Source organism: Pseudophryne corroboree, chromosome 8 (assembly GCF_028390025.1).
Source record: "Pseudophryne corroboree isolate aPseCor3 chromosome 8, aPseCor3.hap2, whole genome shotgun sequence".
In the NCBI taxonomy this organism is placed as follows: domain Eukaryota; kingdom Metazoa; phylum Chordata; class Amphibia; order Anura; family Myobatrachidae; genus Pseudophryne; species Pseudophryne corroboree.
Genome location: NC_086451.1, coordinates 187,256,582 through 187,273,700, shown reverse-complemented (window position 1 = coordinate 187,273,700; position 17,119 = coordinate 187,256,582). Strand labels below are relative to the sequence as shown.

Sequence of the window (17,119 nt, the reverse complement as noted above, 5' to 3'; positions counted from 1 at the left end):
AACTACAAGTACAAGGCTGACCGCCAAGCTCCCACAAGCCTCTTATGCCTGGAACTACAAGTCCAAGGCTGACCGCCAAGCTCCCACAAGCCTTTACCCACTGCCGTCAATTATTCCCTGCATGGTACACTATCCCCCCCCCCATCCCTGCGCACCCCATCAGGCGTCTTGCATTAGACGCTACCCCCGTTAATAGCTTCAGCCGCCCGACTCTCCTCTTATGCCTGGAACTACAAGTCCAAGGCTGACCGCCAAGCTCCCACAAGCCTTTACCCACTGCCGTCAATCATTCCCTGCATGGTACACTATCCCCCCCCCCCCCCTCCCTGCGCACCCATACTAAACAAATTAAATCATGTTTATGTCTCCCTTACACCCCTATCTGTAGACTCCAAGTCTCTTACATACAAACACCATACTAATCCGAGTCACATAAAGTTCACCACTTATCTTATTGTCTCCTCCAGACCCCATGTCTCTCCTGTCAAAACCTTTGAATGATCACGCACCCAAGAACATGTTGGGTGCGTGTTGTTTTCAAACTCCAAATAATAAAACCCCCCCCCAGACTATTCTATGCACCCTCATTGAAGTCATCACCCTTCCCAAATTTACACCCCCCCCAATCCATCCAAAATGAAAAGCTTCCTCCGCTAATTTCCAAATCAAATACCCTCCTCTAAAGCATGGAACTACAAGTCCAAGGCTGCCCGCCAATCTCCCACAAGCCTTTACCCACTGCCGCCAATCATTCCCTGCATGGTACACTATCCCCCCCCCCCCCCCCCATCCCTGCGCACCCCTCTATTTTTGGACGTACACTCCTATGTGTTCTCTTCACACCCCACCCCCCTGCACCCCATCAGGCGTCTTGCATTAGACGCTACCCCCGTTAATAGCTTCAGCCGCCCGACTCTCCTCTTATGCCTGGAACTACAAGTCCAAGGCTGACCGCCAAGCTCCCACAAGCCTTTACCCACTGCCGTCAATTATTCCCTGCATGGTACACTAGCCCCCCCCATCCCTGCGCACCCCATCAGGCGTCTTGCATCAGACGCTACCCCCGTTAATAGCTTCAGCCGCCCGACTCTCCTCTTATGCCTGGAACTACAAGTCCAAGGCTGACCGCCAAGCTCCCACAAGCCTTTACCCACTGCCGTCAATTATTCCCTGCATGGTACACTAGCCCCCCCCATCCCTGCGCACCCCATCAGGCGTCTTGCATCAGACGCTACCCCGCTAATAGATTCAGCCGCCCGACTTTCCTCTTATGCGTGGAACTACAAGTACAAGGCTGCCCGACAATCTCCCACAAGCCTTTACCCACTGCCGTCAATCATTCCCTGCATGGTACACTATCCCCCCCCCCCCCCCCATCCCTGCGCACCCCTCTATTTCTGGACGTACACTCCTATGTGTTCTCTTCACACCCCACCCCCCTGCACCCCATCAGGCGTCTTGCATTAGACGCTACCCCCGTTAATAGCTTCAGCCGCCCGACTCTCCTCTTATGCCTGGAAATACAAGTCCAAGGCTGACCGCCAAGCTCCCACAAGCCTCTTATGCCTGGAACTACAAGTACAAGGCTGACCGCCAAGCTCCCACAAGCCTCTTATGCCTGGAACTACAAGTACAAGGCTGACCGCCAAGCTCCCACAAGCCTCTTATGCCTGGAACTACAAGTCCAAGGCTGACCGCCAAGCTCCCACAAGCCTTTACCCACTGCCGTCAATTATTCCCTGCATGGTACACTATCCCCCCCCCCATCCCTGCCCACCCCATCAGGCGTCTTGCATTAGACGCTACCCCCGTTAATAGCTTCAGCCGCCCGACTCTCCTCTTATGCCTGGAACTACAAGTCCAAGGCTGACCGCCAAGCTCCCACAAGCCTTTACCCACTGCCGTCAATCATTCCCTGCATGGTACACTATCCCCCCCCCCCCCTCCCTGCGCACCCATACTAAACAAATTAAATCATGTTTATGTCTCCCTTACACCCCTATCTGTAGACTCCAAGTCTCTTACATACAAACACCATACTAATCCGAGTCACATAAAGTTCACCACTTATCTTATTGTCTCCTCCAGACCCCATGTCTCTCCTGTCAAAACCTTTGAATGATCACGCACCCAAGAACATGTTGGGTGCGTGTTGTTTTCAAACTCCAAATAATAAAACCCCCCCCCAGACTATTCTATGCACCCTCATTGAAGTCATCACCCTTCCCAAATTTACACCCCCCCCAATCCATCCAAAATGAAAAGCTTCCTCCGCTAATTTCCAAATCAAATACCCTCCTCTAAAGCATGGAACTACAAGTCCAAGGCTGCCCGCCAATCTCCCACAAGCCTTTACCCACTGCCGCCAATCATTCCCTGCATGGTACACTATCCCCCCCCCCCCACCCATCCCTGCGCACCCCTCTATTTCTGGACGTACACTCCCATTCTTCTCATACCTCCCCCTGTACCCCTTTATGTGCCTCTAATGAGACTCTGGCACCTACAAAGTTATTTCTATTGCGTGTCGCTACAAGTCTCATTCCGGACCATGAACAATCGTATGACGGCACTCTCCATATATTATTGACAAACCTCTCTAAGTATACATTTTTTATATTTTATACTAGTATAGGTATGTATCCTAATAAAAGTTTTTTATTTAAATCCAATCAATATCCCAACGTTTTACCCTTAAAAAATATTTGTTAATTTTAACCCTCCCACTTATTTAAATTTAAAGTTTTGGCCATTGGTTACATTTGAATATATTTTAACTCTCCTCCCTCTTCAAAATGCTATAAAGAGTTACTCTTAGCTCAGGTCTACATAATCGACATTCATCCAGCCTTCTGATCAAGTACTCATTCGTATTTCAACTATGGCTGATGAACCTTCATGTCGTTTGGTTCCTTCTACAAGAGGAATGCTCTTAAACATAGACGGATATCTTTTGGCAAAAAACAAGCAGCGTGGTGATGTCGTCTATTGGCACTGCACAGAGAGGAAGACCGGCCCTTGTTCATGTTTTGCAAAGACGACCATTGTTGCAGGACAGCACCAACTTAATACTCATGGAGAACATACTCATACTCCGAAGGCTGAAAAAACAGATGTTGCCATTGCCAAGGCATCAATAAAGCAACGTGCAAGGGATACCAATGATCCACCATCTGTAATAATTCAAGCGGTTACTGCCCAAATGCCGTCTACTAGTGCTGCCTGTCTTCCTAACAGTGAATCCCTCCGTAAACTTGTGAAAAGGGTAAGGAGAGCGGATTGCCCACCTGAGCCAACCACACTCGATGATATTGATATCCCACATAATTTGGAATACATTGATGGGATAAAATTTCTTGGAAAGGACAGTACTTTCCACAACGAAAGGACACTATTATTCAGTACAGAAGCTAACTTGCGGAAGCTTCATGAGGCACCGTATTGGGTAATGGATGGCACTTTCAAAACGTGTCCAACCCTATTTAGACAAATATACTCAATTCATGCTATGGTTGGCACAGATGACAGTACGCAACGCTTCGTCCCACTGGTCTATGGATTGCTTAGTAGCAAAAGTGAGGTTTGTTATATCCGTTTTTTAGAAGACCTACAGGATTATGCACAGGAATATGATATTCTATTTTCTCCTCTTTACATTTTGACAGATTTTGAGAATGCTGCAATACAAGCAGCTAAACAAGTTTTTCCGAGTAGCACACATAAGTGTTGCTTGTTTCATTTAGGTCAAAATATTTGGCGAAAAATTCAATCATGTGGCTTATCTGTACAATATGGACGTGATCATGCTTTTGCTATGAAACTTAGGAACCTTCAGGCACTTTCCTTCCTCCCAGCAGACGAAATCCCTGCTGCATTTGAACAATTAAAATCAGAAATGCCTCCTAATGCTGCTACATTAGTAACTTATTTTGAGGAGACATATATATTGGGGCGGCTTAGAGAACGAACCAGAAGTCAAAACAGATGTCCCCCACTGTTTCCACCATGCATGTGGTCAGTGCATGACAATATGGTTGGTGGGATTCCAAGGACCCAAAATAAGTTGGAAGGATGGCACAGGAGATGGAATATTCTCCTGGGAGAGAAAAAGTTTGGAGTCTACAAACTTATCTCCTATCTTCACAAGGAGCAACAAATGACCACCAAGCTCATTGAAAAAGTAACCTTTAATGTTGCCCGAACACCAACCAAACGTGAAAATACTGCTCGAGAAGATGCACTACAGAAATGTTTTGCCCAACTTGGTTTCATAGATTTGATGGAATTTCTAAATGCCATTGCCTTCCATCTCAAGTTGGAGTAACTTTAAAACTAATTCTAAACATAGTTATTTTTTCATTTTAAAGTTAAGTTTCATATTTTCTATGGTTTATTTTTCATTAGTTGACTTTCAATCATTTAAAATACCATAAAAAAAAAACCACTTTTCACATATTGAATTTTCGGGTGCTATCATTACTGGTAAGTAGAATTTTTATAATTATAGAAATTAACTATTATTCAAGTATTTTCTACATTATGTTTTCCATTCTAAAATATACATCAATCAAAAATCTCTAGCTATATTTTAAAGATTTAAAATATAATGGTTTCCCATTTCAGTTTAGCACAGTTGTACCCATGTAATGTTTTTCATAAAGTTTCCCTTCATTAATTTTAACATAAATTTTATTAATATTCTTCAATTAAAACAATTATATTGTTTATCAAACAGATTTACAATATTTTCTATATCAAAACAAATATATATATATATTTGGTTGCACCATTTTTGAAATCCTATTTTTACTGCAACGGTTAGATTTTTTTATTTGCCTAATTCATGGTGTACATGCTGTGGTTCTCCATTTGCTGTTGAAATAAACATCCCAGCATGCACTCTCACAGGTTTGCTTTTATTATATTTAAACATGTTGTCCATGCTTGCTGGGAGGTGTATTTAAAATGCCGAAGGAAACCATGGACTAGGTAATGGTTAGGCAACCTTTGTCTCACCAACTTCTGTGTAACTAAACTACCCAGCATGCACTGCCACAGTGTTGGCATCACTATAATAAAAAAAAAGTTTAAAGGCATGCAGTATGCTGTGGTTCCATAACTCATTTAGACACATGCTGTGTTATCCTGGCCTTATCCTTATGAAATAACTGTTTTTAACACAATGAGATAAATTCTAATTTATGTATAAACTGTAAAAATGCAAAACAGTGATAGGTATTAATTAAATTATTAATGTTTTCTTGTGCATGTAACATACTAAATATTATGATTGGTTAATAACAATCTTACATTGTTACACCTCATTTCTCAAACAAGCAATACCCCCTTCCCTTAAATTTGATTATTTTTTTAAATTATAAAGAATTTATTAGCACACAAATGTCAATATAGTATAGTAGACACTAACTCTAAATTGATGTAACTGTAATGGTCTGCATGCAGGCTCAATCTAGCAGCAGCGATAGCGATGTTCGTCACCGCGCATCGCTATCGCAGAGGGGGCTACACACGAGTGATATGTGCAGAAAATCTAATCAATCTAGTCAGATTGATTAGATTTTAGCCATGGATCTCTCCATGAGTACCCCCCTTAATATTGCTCTCTAAATTGTATACAATTTCAAAGTGCATATCAACTATTCTAAACATTTGCTAACTTTTCTGCATTGCTAATATATTTACTCAATTTTTTTAAATTAGTTTACTGTTCTGACCTCCCAATCATCATCTGCAAGCCAAAGAAGATTTTTTCTCCTTATTACTTTCCAGGTAATATGCATTTTAAAACAATTTGATGTAGATAATTTGTCTTCTATTTATGTACCTTAATCATCTGTTCTAATGTAATAGTTTAATCTTGACATTGTTAATTATATTTTTTTTTCACCTAAACTAGTTATCTTGTTTGCCCTTCCAATCAACTGCAATCCGCTGATTAGGACTCCTCATTATTTGGTTTTGCGGTAACTATACCTATTGAAACAGTTTTTATCATTTTTATATTTAGCCTGTTTACGTACTTTAATCAGCTCTTAACAAAACATATTACATACATTAAATAATATTTTTAATTTATTTCTTACATAATCTTGTTAACTGTTATGACCTTTGAAATGTCTGATATCCATATCTTCATTTTTAGATTCATTCCTTTTTTTTTATTTAATTATAATTCTAAACTAAATTGTACTTCTAACATGAATCCTGGAATCATGTACCTTTAAAAATATTAACATATCTAAAATGAACATATTTGCTTTACCTATACACTAATATATATATTACTACACAGGACCATATCTCTAACTTTGGAAATGCCTAGTATGGATCCACTCTCTATTGTTAATATTACATAACAATAAAATATTATTCAACTGAATATATTTATTTGAAAAAATATCATATTTAACTATATTGTTATGACAGCAATATATTTAACATTTTCCTATTGAATTATTTTAAACAATAACCAAAATCAAATGTTCGTAATTTTTATCCATCATTAATATAAACACTGTCAGATTAGGATGGCAATAGTATTTCCACATCTTCTTCAGAAACTGTGTATATTTACCAAAATATAGTACAATAATAAAATTATACAATACTAATAAAACTGTGTAATATCTCTCAATGTTTGGGTATTAAAGTTGACAGATTTTTACCCTTAATGTAAACTAAAAAAAAATTACTCTTAGATTAACAAATATGAAAAAAAATTTTTTTTTTGTTTTTATATTATTATATAGAAAACACGTAAAAAAAATTCCTTTTTTAAATTTTTTTATTGAATCATCATTGTTTGTGCACACAGTGTATGACTATTTTTTTTTCAATACAGGAAAAGAAACTTGATCCACAATGAATCCACAACAAAGAATATGAAAACCATCTTGATCCTACATAACATAATCTGATGCGGTGATATTATTCTTATTAATCTTTATTATAGAAACATATACAATATATTTTTTTCAAGATTTATTTATAAATCTATTACCAGTTATAATATGTTAACCTGTTCAAAGTTCACCCTTTAGAAAATAAAAGTTTTATTCATTGAAAATACTATGTTAGCTTATTGTTTTTATTATTATTCCTCATACTTACAGCACCCTAAAACTTAAATGACGCAATATGTGGGAAATACATACGCGTGTATGTCTTTGAGGGAAACATGGGAAATGATGATAGCGTCAATTGGCTAGATGGTTTACGCCATCAAAGAACCATATATATTTGCTAATCTGATCCCATCCTTACCTTCATAATTTTAATTTCCAATTCCAATTTTTTATATATCAATATTAAAAATTTACTATTTTGCGAGTTTGGAAGCAAATTTGTGTAATGTGTACATTAAACACACAAATATGTTCCGATTGGTAATCTATTCAAATATTATTGCAAATACAATTAGAATATATAAATAGTGGGAGCGCAGAATGAATCCAATATATTATTTTATTTAAAATATTAATATGTCATCCACATAAAAATGCAGTACATGAACTAGCCTAAGAAAAAACAATTGATATTATATAAATGTAAACGAGACTGCCATATCTCCTGAACAAATATGAATAAAAATCCTTTAATAAACCCTAGTTAGGGCTGCATTAATGCTTCATGAAAATCAGCCGTGCGTCCACGAGCTGAAATGATTGTAAAAAGGAGACTGCTAAAAAGTGCCTCTGTTATAAGTCACTGTCCTCCTTATACACAATAGAATCTCATTGGTAGAGAGTGTCCCAGTACTGGACTTGCGGACAACCGTGCTGTAGTATTATGTGGCAAATGGATAGTGATGGTCAAATTCTATTTGTGGTATATCACCTGATGTAGAAGCCTCTCCGTCAAAGGCGCTGTACTGAGCCGGGTTTGCTGGGGCTCTGTGCAGTGAACGTACAGCTGGTCTCGTCACCGGTGTACCATCCAGATGAACACGGTAGTTTAATTCTGCTGAAGGATGCTGTACCAGTCTGGATATGCAACAGTGTAAAAATACTGGAGCAGCAGATTCTCCGTCCGCTGGTGGAAAAATCTGTATTAATTGCGGCTACGGTCCACTGGATGCATGCGGGTCACAGGGTGTTAAGAGAATATAGCAGTCCAAATGAGGTACTTCAAAGGAGTACCTTAACGCGTTTCTCGTCCCACAACGCTGGCCGTTTCATCAGAAGGAAATGAATTTTATTTCATTTCAAAGGTACTCCTTTGAAGGACCTCATTTGGACTGCTATATTCTCCTGACACCCTGTGAGCCGCATGCATCGAGTGGACCGTAGCCGCAATTAATACGGATTTTTACACCAGCGGACGGAGAATCTGCTGCTCCAGTATTTTTACACTGTTGCATATCCAGACTGGTACAGCATCCTTCAGCAGAATTAAACTACCGTGTTCATCTGGATGGTACACCGGTGACGAGACCAGCTGTACGTTCACTGCACAGAGCCCCAGCAAACCCGGCTCAGTACAGCGCCTTTGACGGAGAGGCTTCTACATCAGGTGATATACCACAAATAGAATTTGACCATCACTATCCATTTGCCACAGAATACTACAGCACGGTTGTCCGCAAGTCCAGTACTGGGACACTCTCTACCAATGAGATTCTATTGTGTATAAGGAGGACAGTGACTTATAACAGAGGCACTTTTTAGCAGTCTCCTTTTTACAATCATTTCAGCTCGTGGACGCACGGCTGATTTTCATGAAGCATTAATGCAGCCCTAACTAGGGTTTATTAAAGGTTTTTTATTCATATTTGTTCAGGAGATATGGCAGTCTCGTTTACATTTATATAATATCAATTGTTTTTTCTGAGGCTAGTTCATGTACTGCATTTTTATGTGGATGACATATTAATATTTTAAATAAAACAATATATTGGATTCATTCTGCGCTCCCACTCTTTCTTTTTTCACACTCACTTTGATCCATTGTTGGGGCAGCCCGCCCACAACTGGTGAGCAGCCGCCTGAATCCAACTACATATAGTGTGTGTATTTTAGAGCGCAAATCTTTTGTATATATTTTTTGAATATATAAATGCATTGTTAAGCAAATGCAAATTATTAACAATACAAAACTTGCAATAATTTTTTTGGGATATTATTAGAATATAAATTATATATATATGCATGAACAATCACTGTAATATGGAATATGTGTCTGTACATATATTTTCTCTATTTTTATCTTGAACATATTAGTATGTGAACCCCACCAACATGAACAAACCAAAACAAAACAAAATAAATTTAGAACATTTTCAGGAATGCACGACTTGAAGTATCTCAGAAAGTATATTCCTATTATCGATTTGTCTTTTCAAACAGGACACATGGATGACTCTGTATCCCTCTGTCTTCAGTTCCTTCACCCTGGCTCGCAAGACCGTTTGTGACATATCTAAAAATGAAGTAAAACAGGTAAGTTCTTGAAAGTTAATTTCCATACTTTTGTCCACCTTATCTTTAACTGTAGTCTTCATTTTAAAAGAAATGCAAGGTTTAAAGGTAACAACCCTAATTATAATAAAATATTACAATATATATTTCTCATTGTGACTCTAGATCAGTAGTGCACCGAAGATTTTTCCATCATTTGTATTAGCAATGGTTAAGTTAAAGATATACAAGCACTATAGTAATGGGTTCCATCATAAATTATGTTTCACGGCACAGACAAAATTATCATGTCCAAACAACCCCAAAATATTGCAAAAATCACCATTCAATGGAAGCACTACTGACTAATAAAATACATTCTGAAAGAATGCATTTCTTGGACAAAGCAATGCCGTATGTCTGAGTTTAATTTATTAGTCTGCGGTGCCGATGTTTGATGTATGTATATATATATATATATATATATATATATATATATATATATATATAGTGTCAGTTTGTACTGTGCTCCAAACAATAAATACAATATGCTGCAGTGACCTCCTCGTCAGCTTGGCATAAGATGACTATGTAGATGAAAGGTAATCGGCTGCACTCACACTGCCGTATTCAATGATGCAAAAAGTGTCCCTTTATTGCCTACATGTTTTGTTAAAAATCCCCTTCTTCAGGGACAGATTTCTGTCCAAATAACTTGAAAATATCTACATATATTTAAAAGTTTATTATATCCTGTTTAACACTCTTCTTCCTTATGTCTTTACTCTTTTTTTATTTGTTTTCCTTTTATATTTCAGGCAACTTTGTCTACATGTGTGTTTCCAGAGCTCTGGTCCTCTACATAAAACAAAGATATTTGTATGCTACATGCCAGCATTTTGCTTATACTCCACTCTTGTGATGTCTAAACTTGTAGCCTATAACACTCTGCTAAGACTGTATCCAAAGTAAATCAAATGATGTTTTTTTTTTGAAAAATTTACAAACCATACACAAAATTACAATAGAAAATCAATGTAGGATTAACTTAGTTTCCTATTGAGTTTGGTGATTCAAACTCACAATTTGAATAAGAAGCCTATGGCTAAAACTAATTAAAAATAATAAATGTTAGTGTTATATGTAGGATTTTTTAAGTGCAGGATGATGATCGTTGAGTAGGGCACATTTGTTATCTTGAGGAAACACATTTTTTATGTTACGTTTTTCAAAAAAAGCATAGCACATATGTCTCACCATATTTAGTTATCTGATAATGCAATCTATATACATTTATTAATTACCTTTAATATTTAAGCTTCATCCTCATCGTTAGCTTCCTGTCTCTTCCAATGTTGAATTTGAATATTTGCACGCTCTAATCTGACTCGAAGATCCATATTCTCATCATAGCTTGAGCTAGGTCGATAAGCCAATTGCAATCTTGAATGCACTTCTGATGCTACAGCTATGCTTCTCAAATTTGTGTTTTCAGGGCTGTATTCAGAGGGTACAGGTGCAGCGGTGGATTTATACTTTCCTGTTGCAGCGGTGGATTCTGAGGGTCCTGAGTCAGCGGTGGATTCTGAGGCAATTTGTCCAGTAGTGGATTCTGAGTGTCCTGGTTTTGGCTTCAATAAATAGGGCCCTGGTGCAGTGGTGGATACATTGAGGCCTCTATAAGCAGTGGATACATAGTCTCCATGTAAGTTGTTGTATACATAGGGTCCTGATAAAGTGGAGGATACATAGGGTCCTGTAAAAGTAGTGGATACATAGGGTCTTGATGCAGGGATGGATACATAGGGTTCTGCTAAAATTGAGGATACATAGTGTCCTGTTACAGTCGTGGATACAGAGGGTTCTGTTGCAGTGGTGGATACATAGGGTCCTGCTGAAGTGGAGGATACATAGGGTCCTGTAAAAGTAGTGGATACATAGGGTCTTGATGCAGGGATGGATACATAGGGTTCTGCTAAAATTGAGGATACATAGTGTCCTGTTATAGTCGTGGATACAGAGGGTTCTGTTGCAGTGGTGGATACATAGGGTCCTGCTGAAGTGGAGGATACATAGGGTCCTGTAAAAGTAGTGGATACATAGGGTCTTGATGCAGGGATGGATACATAGGGTTCTGCTAAAGTTGAGGATACATAGTGTCCTGTTACAGTCGTGCATACATAGGGTTCTGTTGCAGTGGTGGATACATAGGGTCTTGGTGCAGGGATGGATGCATAGGGTCCTGCAAAAGTGGAGGATACACAGGGTCCTGTTTCACGTATGGATACATAGGGTCCTGATAATGTCGAGGATACATAGGGTCCTGTTAAAGTAGTGGATACATAGGGTCTTGGTGCAGGGATGGATACATAGGGTTCTGATAATGTCGAGGATACATAGGGTCCTGTTAAAGTAGTGGATAGATAGGGTCCTGCTGCAGTGGTGGATACATAGGGTCCTGGTAAAGTGTAGGATGCATATGGTCCTGTTAAAGTGGTGGAAACATTGGTACTTGCTGCAGCAGTGGATACAGAGTATACTGGTAAAGTGGTGGATACATAGGTTACTGTTGCAGTGGTGGATACATAGGGTCCTGGTAAAGTGGTGGATACATCTGTTCCTGCTGCAGGGGTGGATACAGATTCTCCTGGTAAAGTGGTGTATAGATAGGTTCCAGGTGCAGCGCTCGTTGCATACTCTCTGTGTGTAGAGCTTGTTACATAGTCTCCACGTGTACAGCTGGATACAAAGGTTCCTGCTGTAGCATTGGATATACAAGAAGGATTATCTGATCTGGACATTCTTTGTCTTTCTTCTGTCAACAGTTGCATGAAAGTGGAAATCATGCGTGTGATGGTAATAGTCTCATACTGCCATGCTAGCATTTGATTTATACTGTGCTGCATCTGTTGGTAGTTGATTGCTGCCACATTCTGTGATGAAACAAGATGATCGTAAAAATTTGCAAGAGTGACAAGTGCTTGATTCTGTTGTCTTTGTGTTGTGTTGAGAATCTGTATATTATTATTCAGCTGATTTATTTGATGTTCAATTTTTTTCATTTCTTCATTTCTATTCCTCTCAATTAGCTGCATGGTTTCCTTTAAAGAATCCTGTTGGCTAATGGTTTGTGATCTGCTAACGTCACATTCTGTGTGTATAAAAAGTTCTAGGTACAGTTAATACATCAATTTACAGACAATTTATTAAGTATAGTTAGAAGAACCAAAAAATCAAGTTATAAAAAAACCAGTATCTATTAATGATAGTGGATCTCATTAAAATCTATGTTTTATACATTAAAAAAATTTACCTTGATTTGTAGAGTCCAGGAATTGGTCTTGAAGACCATGGTCAATTACACTAGAATGTGCAGTCTCTGCATTCAATTCCACCTGGTTGGTATCTTCTGTATCAATATTACTTTTCTGGCTGTGCAATACAGGCTCCTCATTAATGTTATCCTGTGTCTGTGTGGCAGTCACCATGTTGCTTTCTATGGCTTAAAACATAATAGATAAATACCATTAATCTTAAACATAGTTTTTAACCATATTGAATATCAATGATAGTACATTTTAATTATATTGATCAAAATAAATACCTTTATCTAACATTAAAGGGTTTAGCATGGTTGAATTTTCTTCCTCCATGAAAGGATCATCCATTGTTGATTGTTCTTGCCTCATGGATGTTTCATTTACCGTGGAAGTCTCTACCGTAGTGGAACTTTGAACCACAGAAGAATATTCTTGCATCATTGATGTTTGGTCCGCCGTGGAATGATCATCCACTCTTGCCGAATGTTTCAGCATTGATGGTTCGGCCACAAAGGAAGTATCATCCACTGTCGAAGTATGTTGCAGCATTGATGGTTGGTCCAACATGGTAGCATGGTCCGCTGTTGCATCATGATGCAGCATTGATGGTTCGTCCACCATGGAAGGATTGTCCAATGTTAAAATATGTGGCATCACTGATGGTTCATCCGCAGTTGGAGGAAAATTGTCTGTCATAACTGTTTTTGTTTCAGAAAAAGAAACTTTCCTTGAAATTGTTGTAAAGGAACCTGAAATAAATAATAGGTATATTTAACATTGCATACATATAAATACATAATATTTGATAGACATTACAATATTTCTAGCATTATAAAACTGTGTAAAGCATACCTCAAAAATGTATTTACTTATATTTTTTTACTAATATTTTTTAATACATATAATATTTTATTATATTTATTATTATTATTTTATTACAACAGAAAAAAAGCCTTTTTGGCTCAATAATATAGCTTCTAATCCAATTTTTGATTTATTTCTACAACATAGGGTAAAACATTATAGCTAGCACAATATTATTTTACAGTAGGAGGGCATGTTTATAAAATTAGAATAAGATGCTAGATAGCATGTGTGTATGTTTTTAGGTTCAACGCTAACTCAGGAAAGTAGGTAGCAATTTACAACACACTGTGGAAATATTTGACTAAAAATCTGTAAAAAAAAAAGGTGAGTCTAATACAAAGCTCTAACACTTATCTGTGTGGCCGGTAAGGGGGTGACAGTTAAAAATCATTACTGGTCGGCCTTGCGTGGATGAATAGTGACAAGACATAAGTGTATGGAGAAGGGTTGTCGGTACTTAGTTATATAGTAAAAAATTTCAACATGGGTTTTTAATTCTGTTTTTGTTCTCACATTCCTCGTTAAGTGATGTGTTGTGTAAGGTGCCTAGCTCAGCTACCGCTGTATTATTTGCAGGTTCCCATTCCCAATTGTTGTCCAAGTTGATCCTTAAATAGGAAGAAAAATAACTAATTAAATTAAGAAGGTTGGACTCAGGTCTACTTATTTCTCATGTCAATCTAATGACCATGTCTACATAATAAATGTTGACTTTTAGTAGCCCAATCAATGTTTATCTACCTAATGACCTCCTACATGAAAAAATTAAGTTCGGATATCTTACATATATAACATAGTGAGGGTTGCCTGTAGTCCACACATTTACAGCATTTAGAAGAGTAGCATCAGCAGCAGGATTGGGCTGACAAAGAATGGCATAATTCTCCTTTGCGCCTGCAATTTTACCCATTGGCGGCAGCAGCGTTCGTAGAATGTCCTTTATAAGTGTAATTATTGATAATCAATTACAAAGTAATCAGTTAACTTTTGGTATATCTCGTTGATAAAACGAGAGACATAAGTAAGAGATTTTAATTTAATTAATTTATTTTGATTATACTAGCATTTACTTAGCAATTAACTATTTTTTTCAGCTAATAATTATATATGTATTTAAAAAAAAAAATTACATTGATTTTTAATTATGACCAAAGTATTTATTTTGGCTCAATAGAACAAAGAAATTAACAGTATATGTTTTCATATGCACTATATTTTGAAATATCTTACATAAACTATTTATTATCTAACTCACGATATAACATCATACAATATTGCAAACATTATTTACTGTTTAGTTGTAACGTTTTTACTTTTGTTTTAAATTTTTTACCAGACTGTTGCTCTTCCAAATTCTTCTGCTTTTTCTTATGTGTTTTCTTTTGATTTTTTTCTTGAGCAACCTTAAGTTCTTTAGCAAATATAAAAAATAAAATAAAAATATTACAGTTACTAAACATTTTAATATCACACACACACACACACACACACACACACACACACACACACACACACACACACACACACACACACACATTGAGTAAACCTTATCCTAAATGATGGGTTCAGGTACTAATTTGGATATACAATTTGAAAGTATTTGTACTAACTGCATATTATAATGAGATCGCATGGCGATGGTGTCCAAATTGAAGCACAGAGTGCATTTATGTTTAATATACACATTATACACAAACCCGTAAGGTCATTTTATACAATTTTTTAACATACTTTGTGCATTAAACAAAGTGTGTGTATATTTACACAATTAATTTGTTTCATATACACATTATACAAACAGCCTGAAGGTCAATTTATGTAATTTTCTTTATAATGTTGTGTATTAAAATAATTATTTTCACATTTGCCATCATAAAACAAATTTTTCACTATCTTACTCTCCCATTAAAATATATGTGTAAACATATTTTATTTTATTGATTGATATTGGGCTATGGCATACTCCACCTATGTTTGTGTGTATATAGATATAGACACACACACATCTGGTGGATTGATATTTTTCATGGACAATACGCTAATATATCTATCTATCTATCTATCTATCTATCTATCTATCTATCTAGATATAGTTATATACATATTTATAGTTTGTAAAATAGTTACCCTGGGAACCAGTGGGTGGCCTCTCGTCATCTTGTACCATTCTAAAGTGCTCTTCTAGTTTTTTCTCCCAAACCTTTTGGAGTTTTCTTCTACACTTTATTTTATGATTTGTCTTCCTCTTACAGTCACGTAGTCTCTTTTTGCAGCTTTCAGGAGTTCGATGTATATCTCGAGCTGTAGACACAGATTTTGCTATTTCTTCCCAAGTATTATTTTTAAATTTCTGGTGTACATTAAAAGCTTCGGGACCAAATAGCTGACATGTATGATGAATAACTTGGTCAATGAGGGTGTCTGTTTCATCATCTGTGAACTTTGGGGCCCTGTGGATGCTTCCTTCATCAGGAGATTCATATTCATCATGAGAAGCATCACTGTGACTCTTCTGACTGTGAGATGTTTCAGCTTCATCTTGAGTAAGTGAGGTTCGTTTTCTGCTACCACCCTCTGCCATTTTTTAAAACTAAGACAATCTAAATAAAGACAAAGATTTACTAAATAATTCTATATATATGTTCTATAATTTTTTTCTATTAATCATTTATTAATTAAGAATTATGTTTTCAATTTATCTGGAGCCATGCACTGATACTTAGATGCCAAATAATTCACTAGCCTTGAAACATCCATCGATGGTAGTAAACCATCTGTTTCTCCCCATCAATGTTAAAATTATTCAAACCTGATATAGACCTTGAAAAAGGGACAGCATAGTCCAGAAACGCGTTGGTTTGCCATGCTGTGCCTTATTCCATAATCAAGACGGACAATCTCTGCATGCTTTGGGTAACATTTGTGATTCTAAACTCTGGAGCCTACTGCTTTCTCAACACCTGCGGCTCACACCAAATATAAGGGTACGATCACTTTCCTGCCTTCATTGTGAATCACAACGTGTTTGAGATTTTTTTTTTTCATATTTTTTTTCTTTTATGAAATATTTTACATTATACATTATACATATCAGCGGATTGGTTGCCATGGACAACTTCTCCACTGGCTCACTTTAACACACTTTTCAATGCTTCATGAATAGATCACTATGGGAGAGACGTCATGAGATCTCTGCCATAGCAGCGACGTACAGACACTAGAGGTCAGTAATGACCTCTAGTATCTGTCACTGGAGACGGCTACAGCGGACGCCCACACAGTCCACGGCGTCTGCTGCAGACGGGGAGCGGGCAGGCGGCGGTGACTGCGGACACAGGACGCAGCGCACTGGGCGTATGCACTGCTTGAATGCACAAATAACCGCTCATGGCAATACCAAATCAATATCAGCAGCATAACTATTTCTCAAGTAACAGTGTTTTAAGTGGGATGGCCATGGGTGTGTTCAGCTGCGATGTGAAAAGTGTGAGTGGACAAATATGGTCACTAAAGGGT

General features: G+C 37.5%; 1 protein-coding gene and 1 long non-coding RNA gene across 3 annotated transcripts; one reads left to right on the top strand and one right to left on the bottom strand.

Annotated features, from left to right (window-relative positions):
* The first annotated feature begins 5,658 nt into the window (after window positions 1–5,658).
* On the top strand, window positions 5,659–13,516 carry LOC134948787 (uncharacterized). The gene is made up of 6 exons (XR_010183018.1): window positions 5,659–5,790; window positions 5,918–5,984; window positions 6,863–6,942; window positions 9,366–9,458; window positions 10,235–10,384; window positions 10,912–13,516. It is a non-coding gene; the product is annotated as an uncharacterized LOC134948787 (long non-coding RNA).
* On the bottom strand, window positions 9,353–16,851 carry LOC134948785 (serine-rich adhesin for platelets-like). 2 transcript variants are annotated; one of them, XM_063937009.1, is made up of 6 exons: window positions 15,731–16,851; window positions 14,937–15,014; window positions 13,021–13,485; window positions 12,730–12,918; window positions 10,721–12,585; window positions 9,353–9,438 (listed from the first exon to the last, which is right to left on the bottom strand). In XM_063937009.1, exons 1-5 carry the CDS (start codon window positions 16,182–16,184, stop codon window positions 10,730–10,732), a joined length of 3,042 nt encoding a protein of 1,013 aa, XP_063793079.1. In that variant the 5' UTR covers window positions 16,185–16,851; the 3' UTR covers window positions 9,353–9,438; window positions 10,721–10,729. The 2 variants fall into 2 exon arrangements, with proteins under 2 accessions (XP_063793079.1, XP_063793080.1); XM_063937010.1 differs by having other exon boundaries at window positions 10,721–12,567; window positions 15,731–16,439.
* Window positions 16,852–17,119: the final 268 nt, after the last annotated feature.

Excerpts from the sequence above, each read along its gene's own strand:
- LOC134948785 (XM_063937009.1), bottom strand. The coding sequence starts at position 16,184 with ATGGCAGAGGGTGGTAGCAGAAAACGAACCTCACTTACTCAAGATGAA. Across the intron at positions 15,015-15,730 it reads GCCACCCACTGGTTCCCAGG|AACTTAAGGTTGCTCAAGAA; the intron begins GTAACTATTTTA and ends TATTTGCTAAAG. Across the intron at positions 13,486-14,936 it reads TTTGGAAGAGCAACAGTCTG|GTTCCTTTACAACAATTTCA; the intron begins GTAAAAAATTTA and ends TATTTATTTCAG.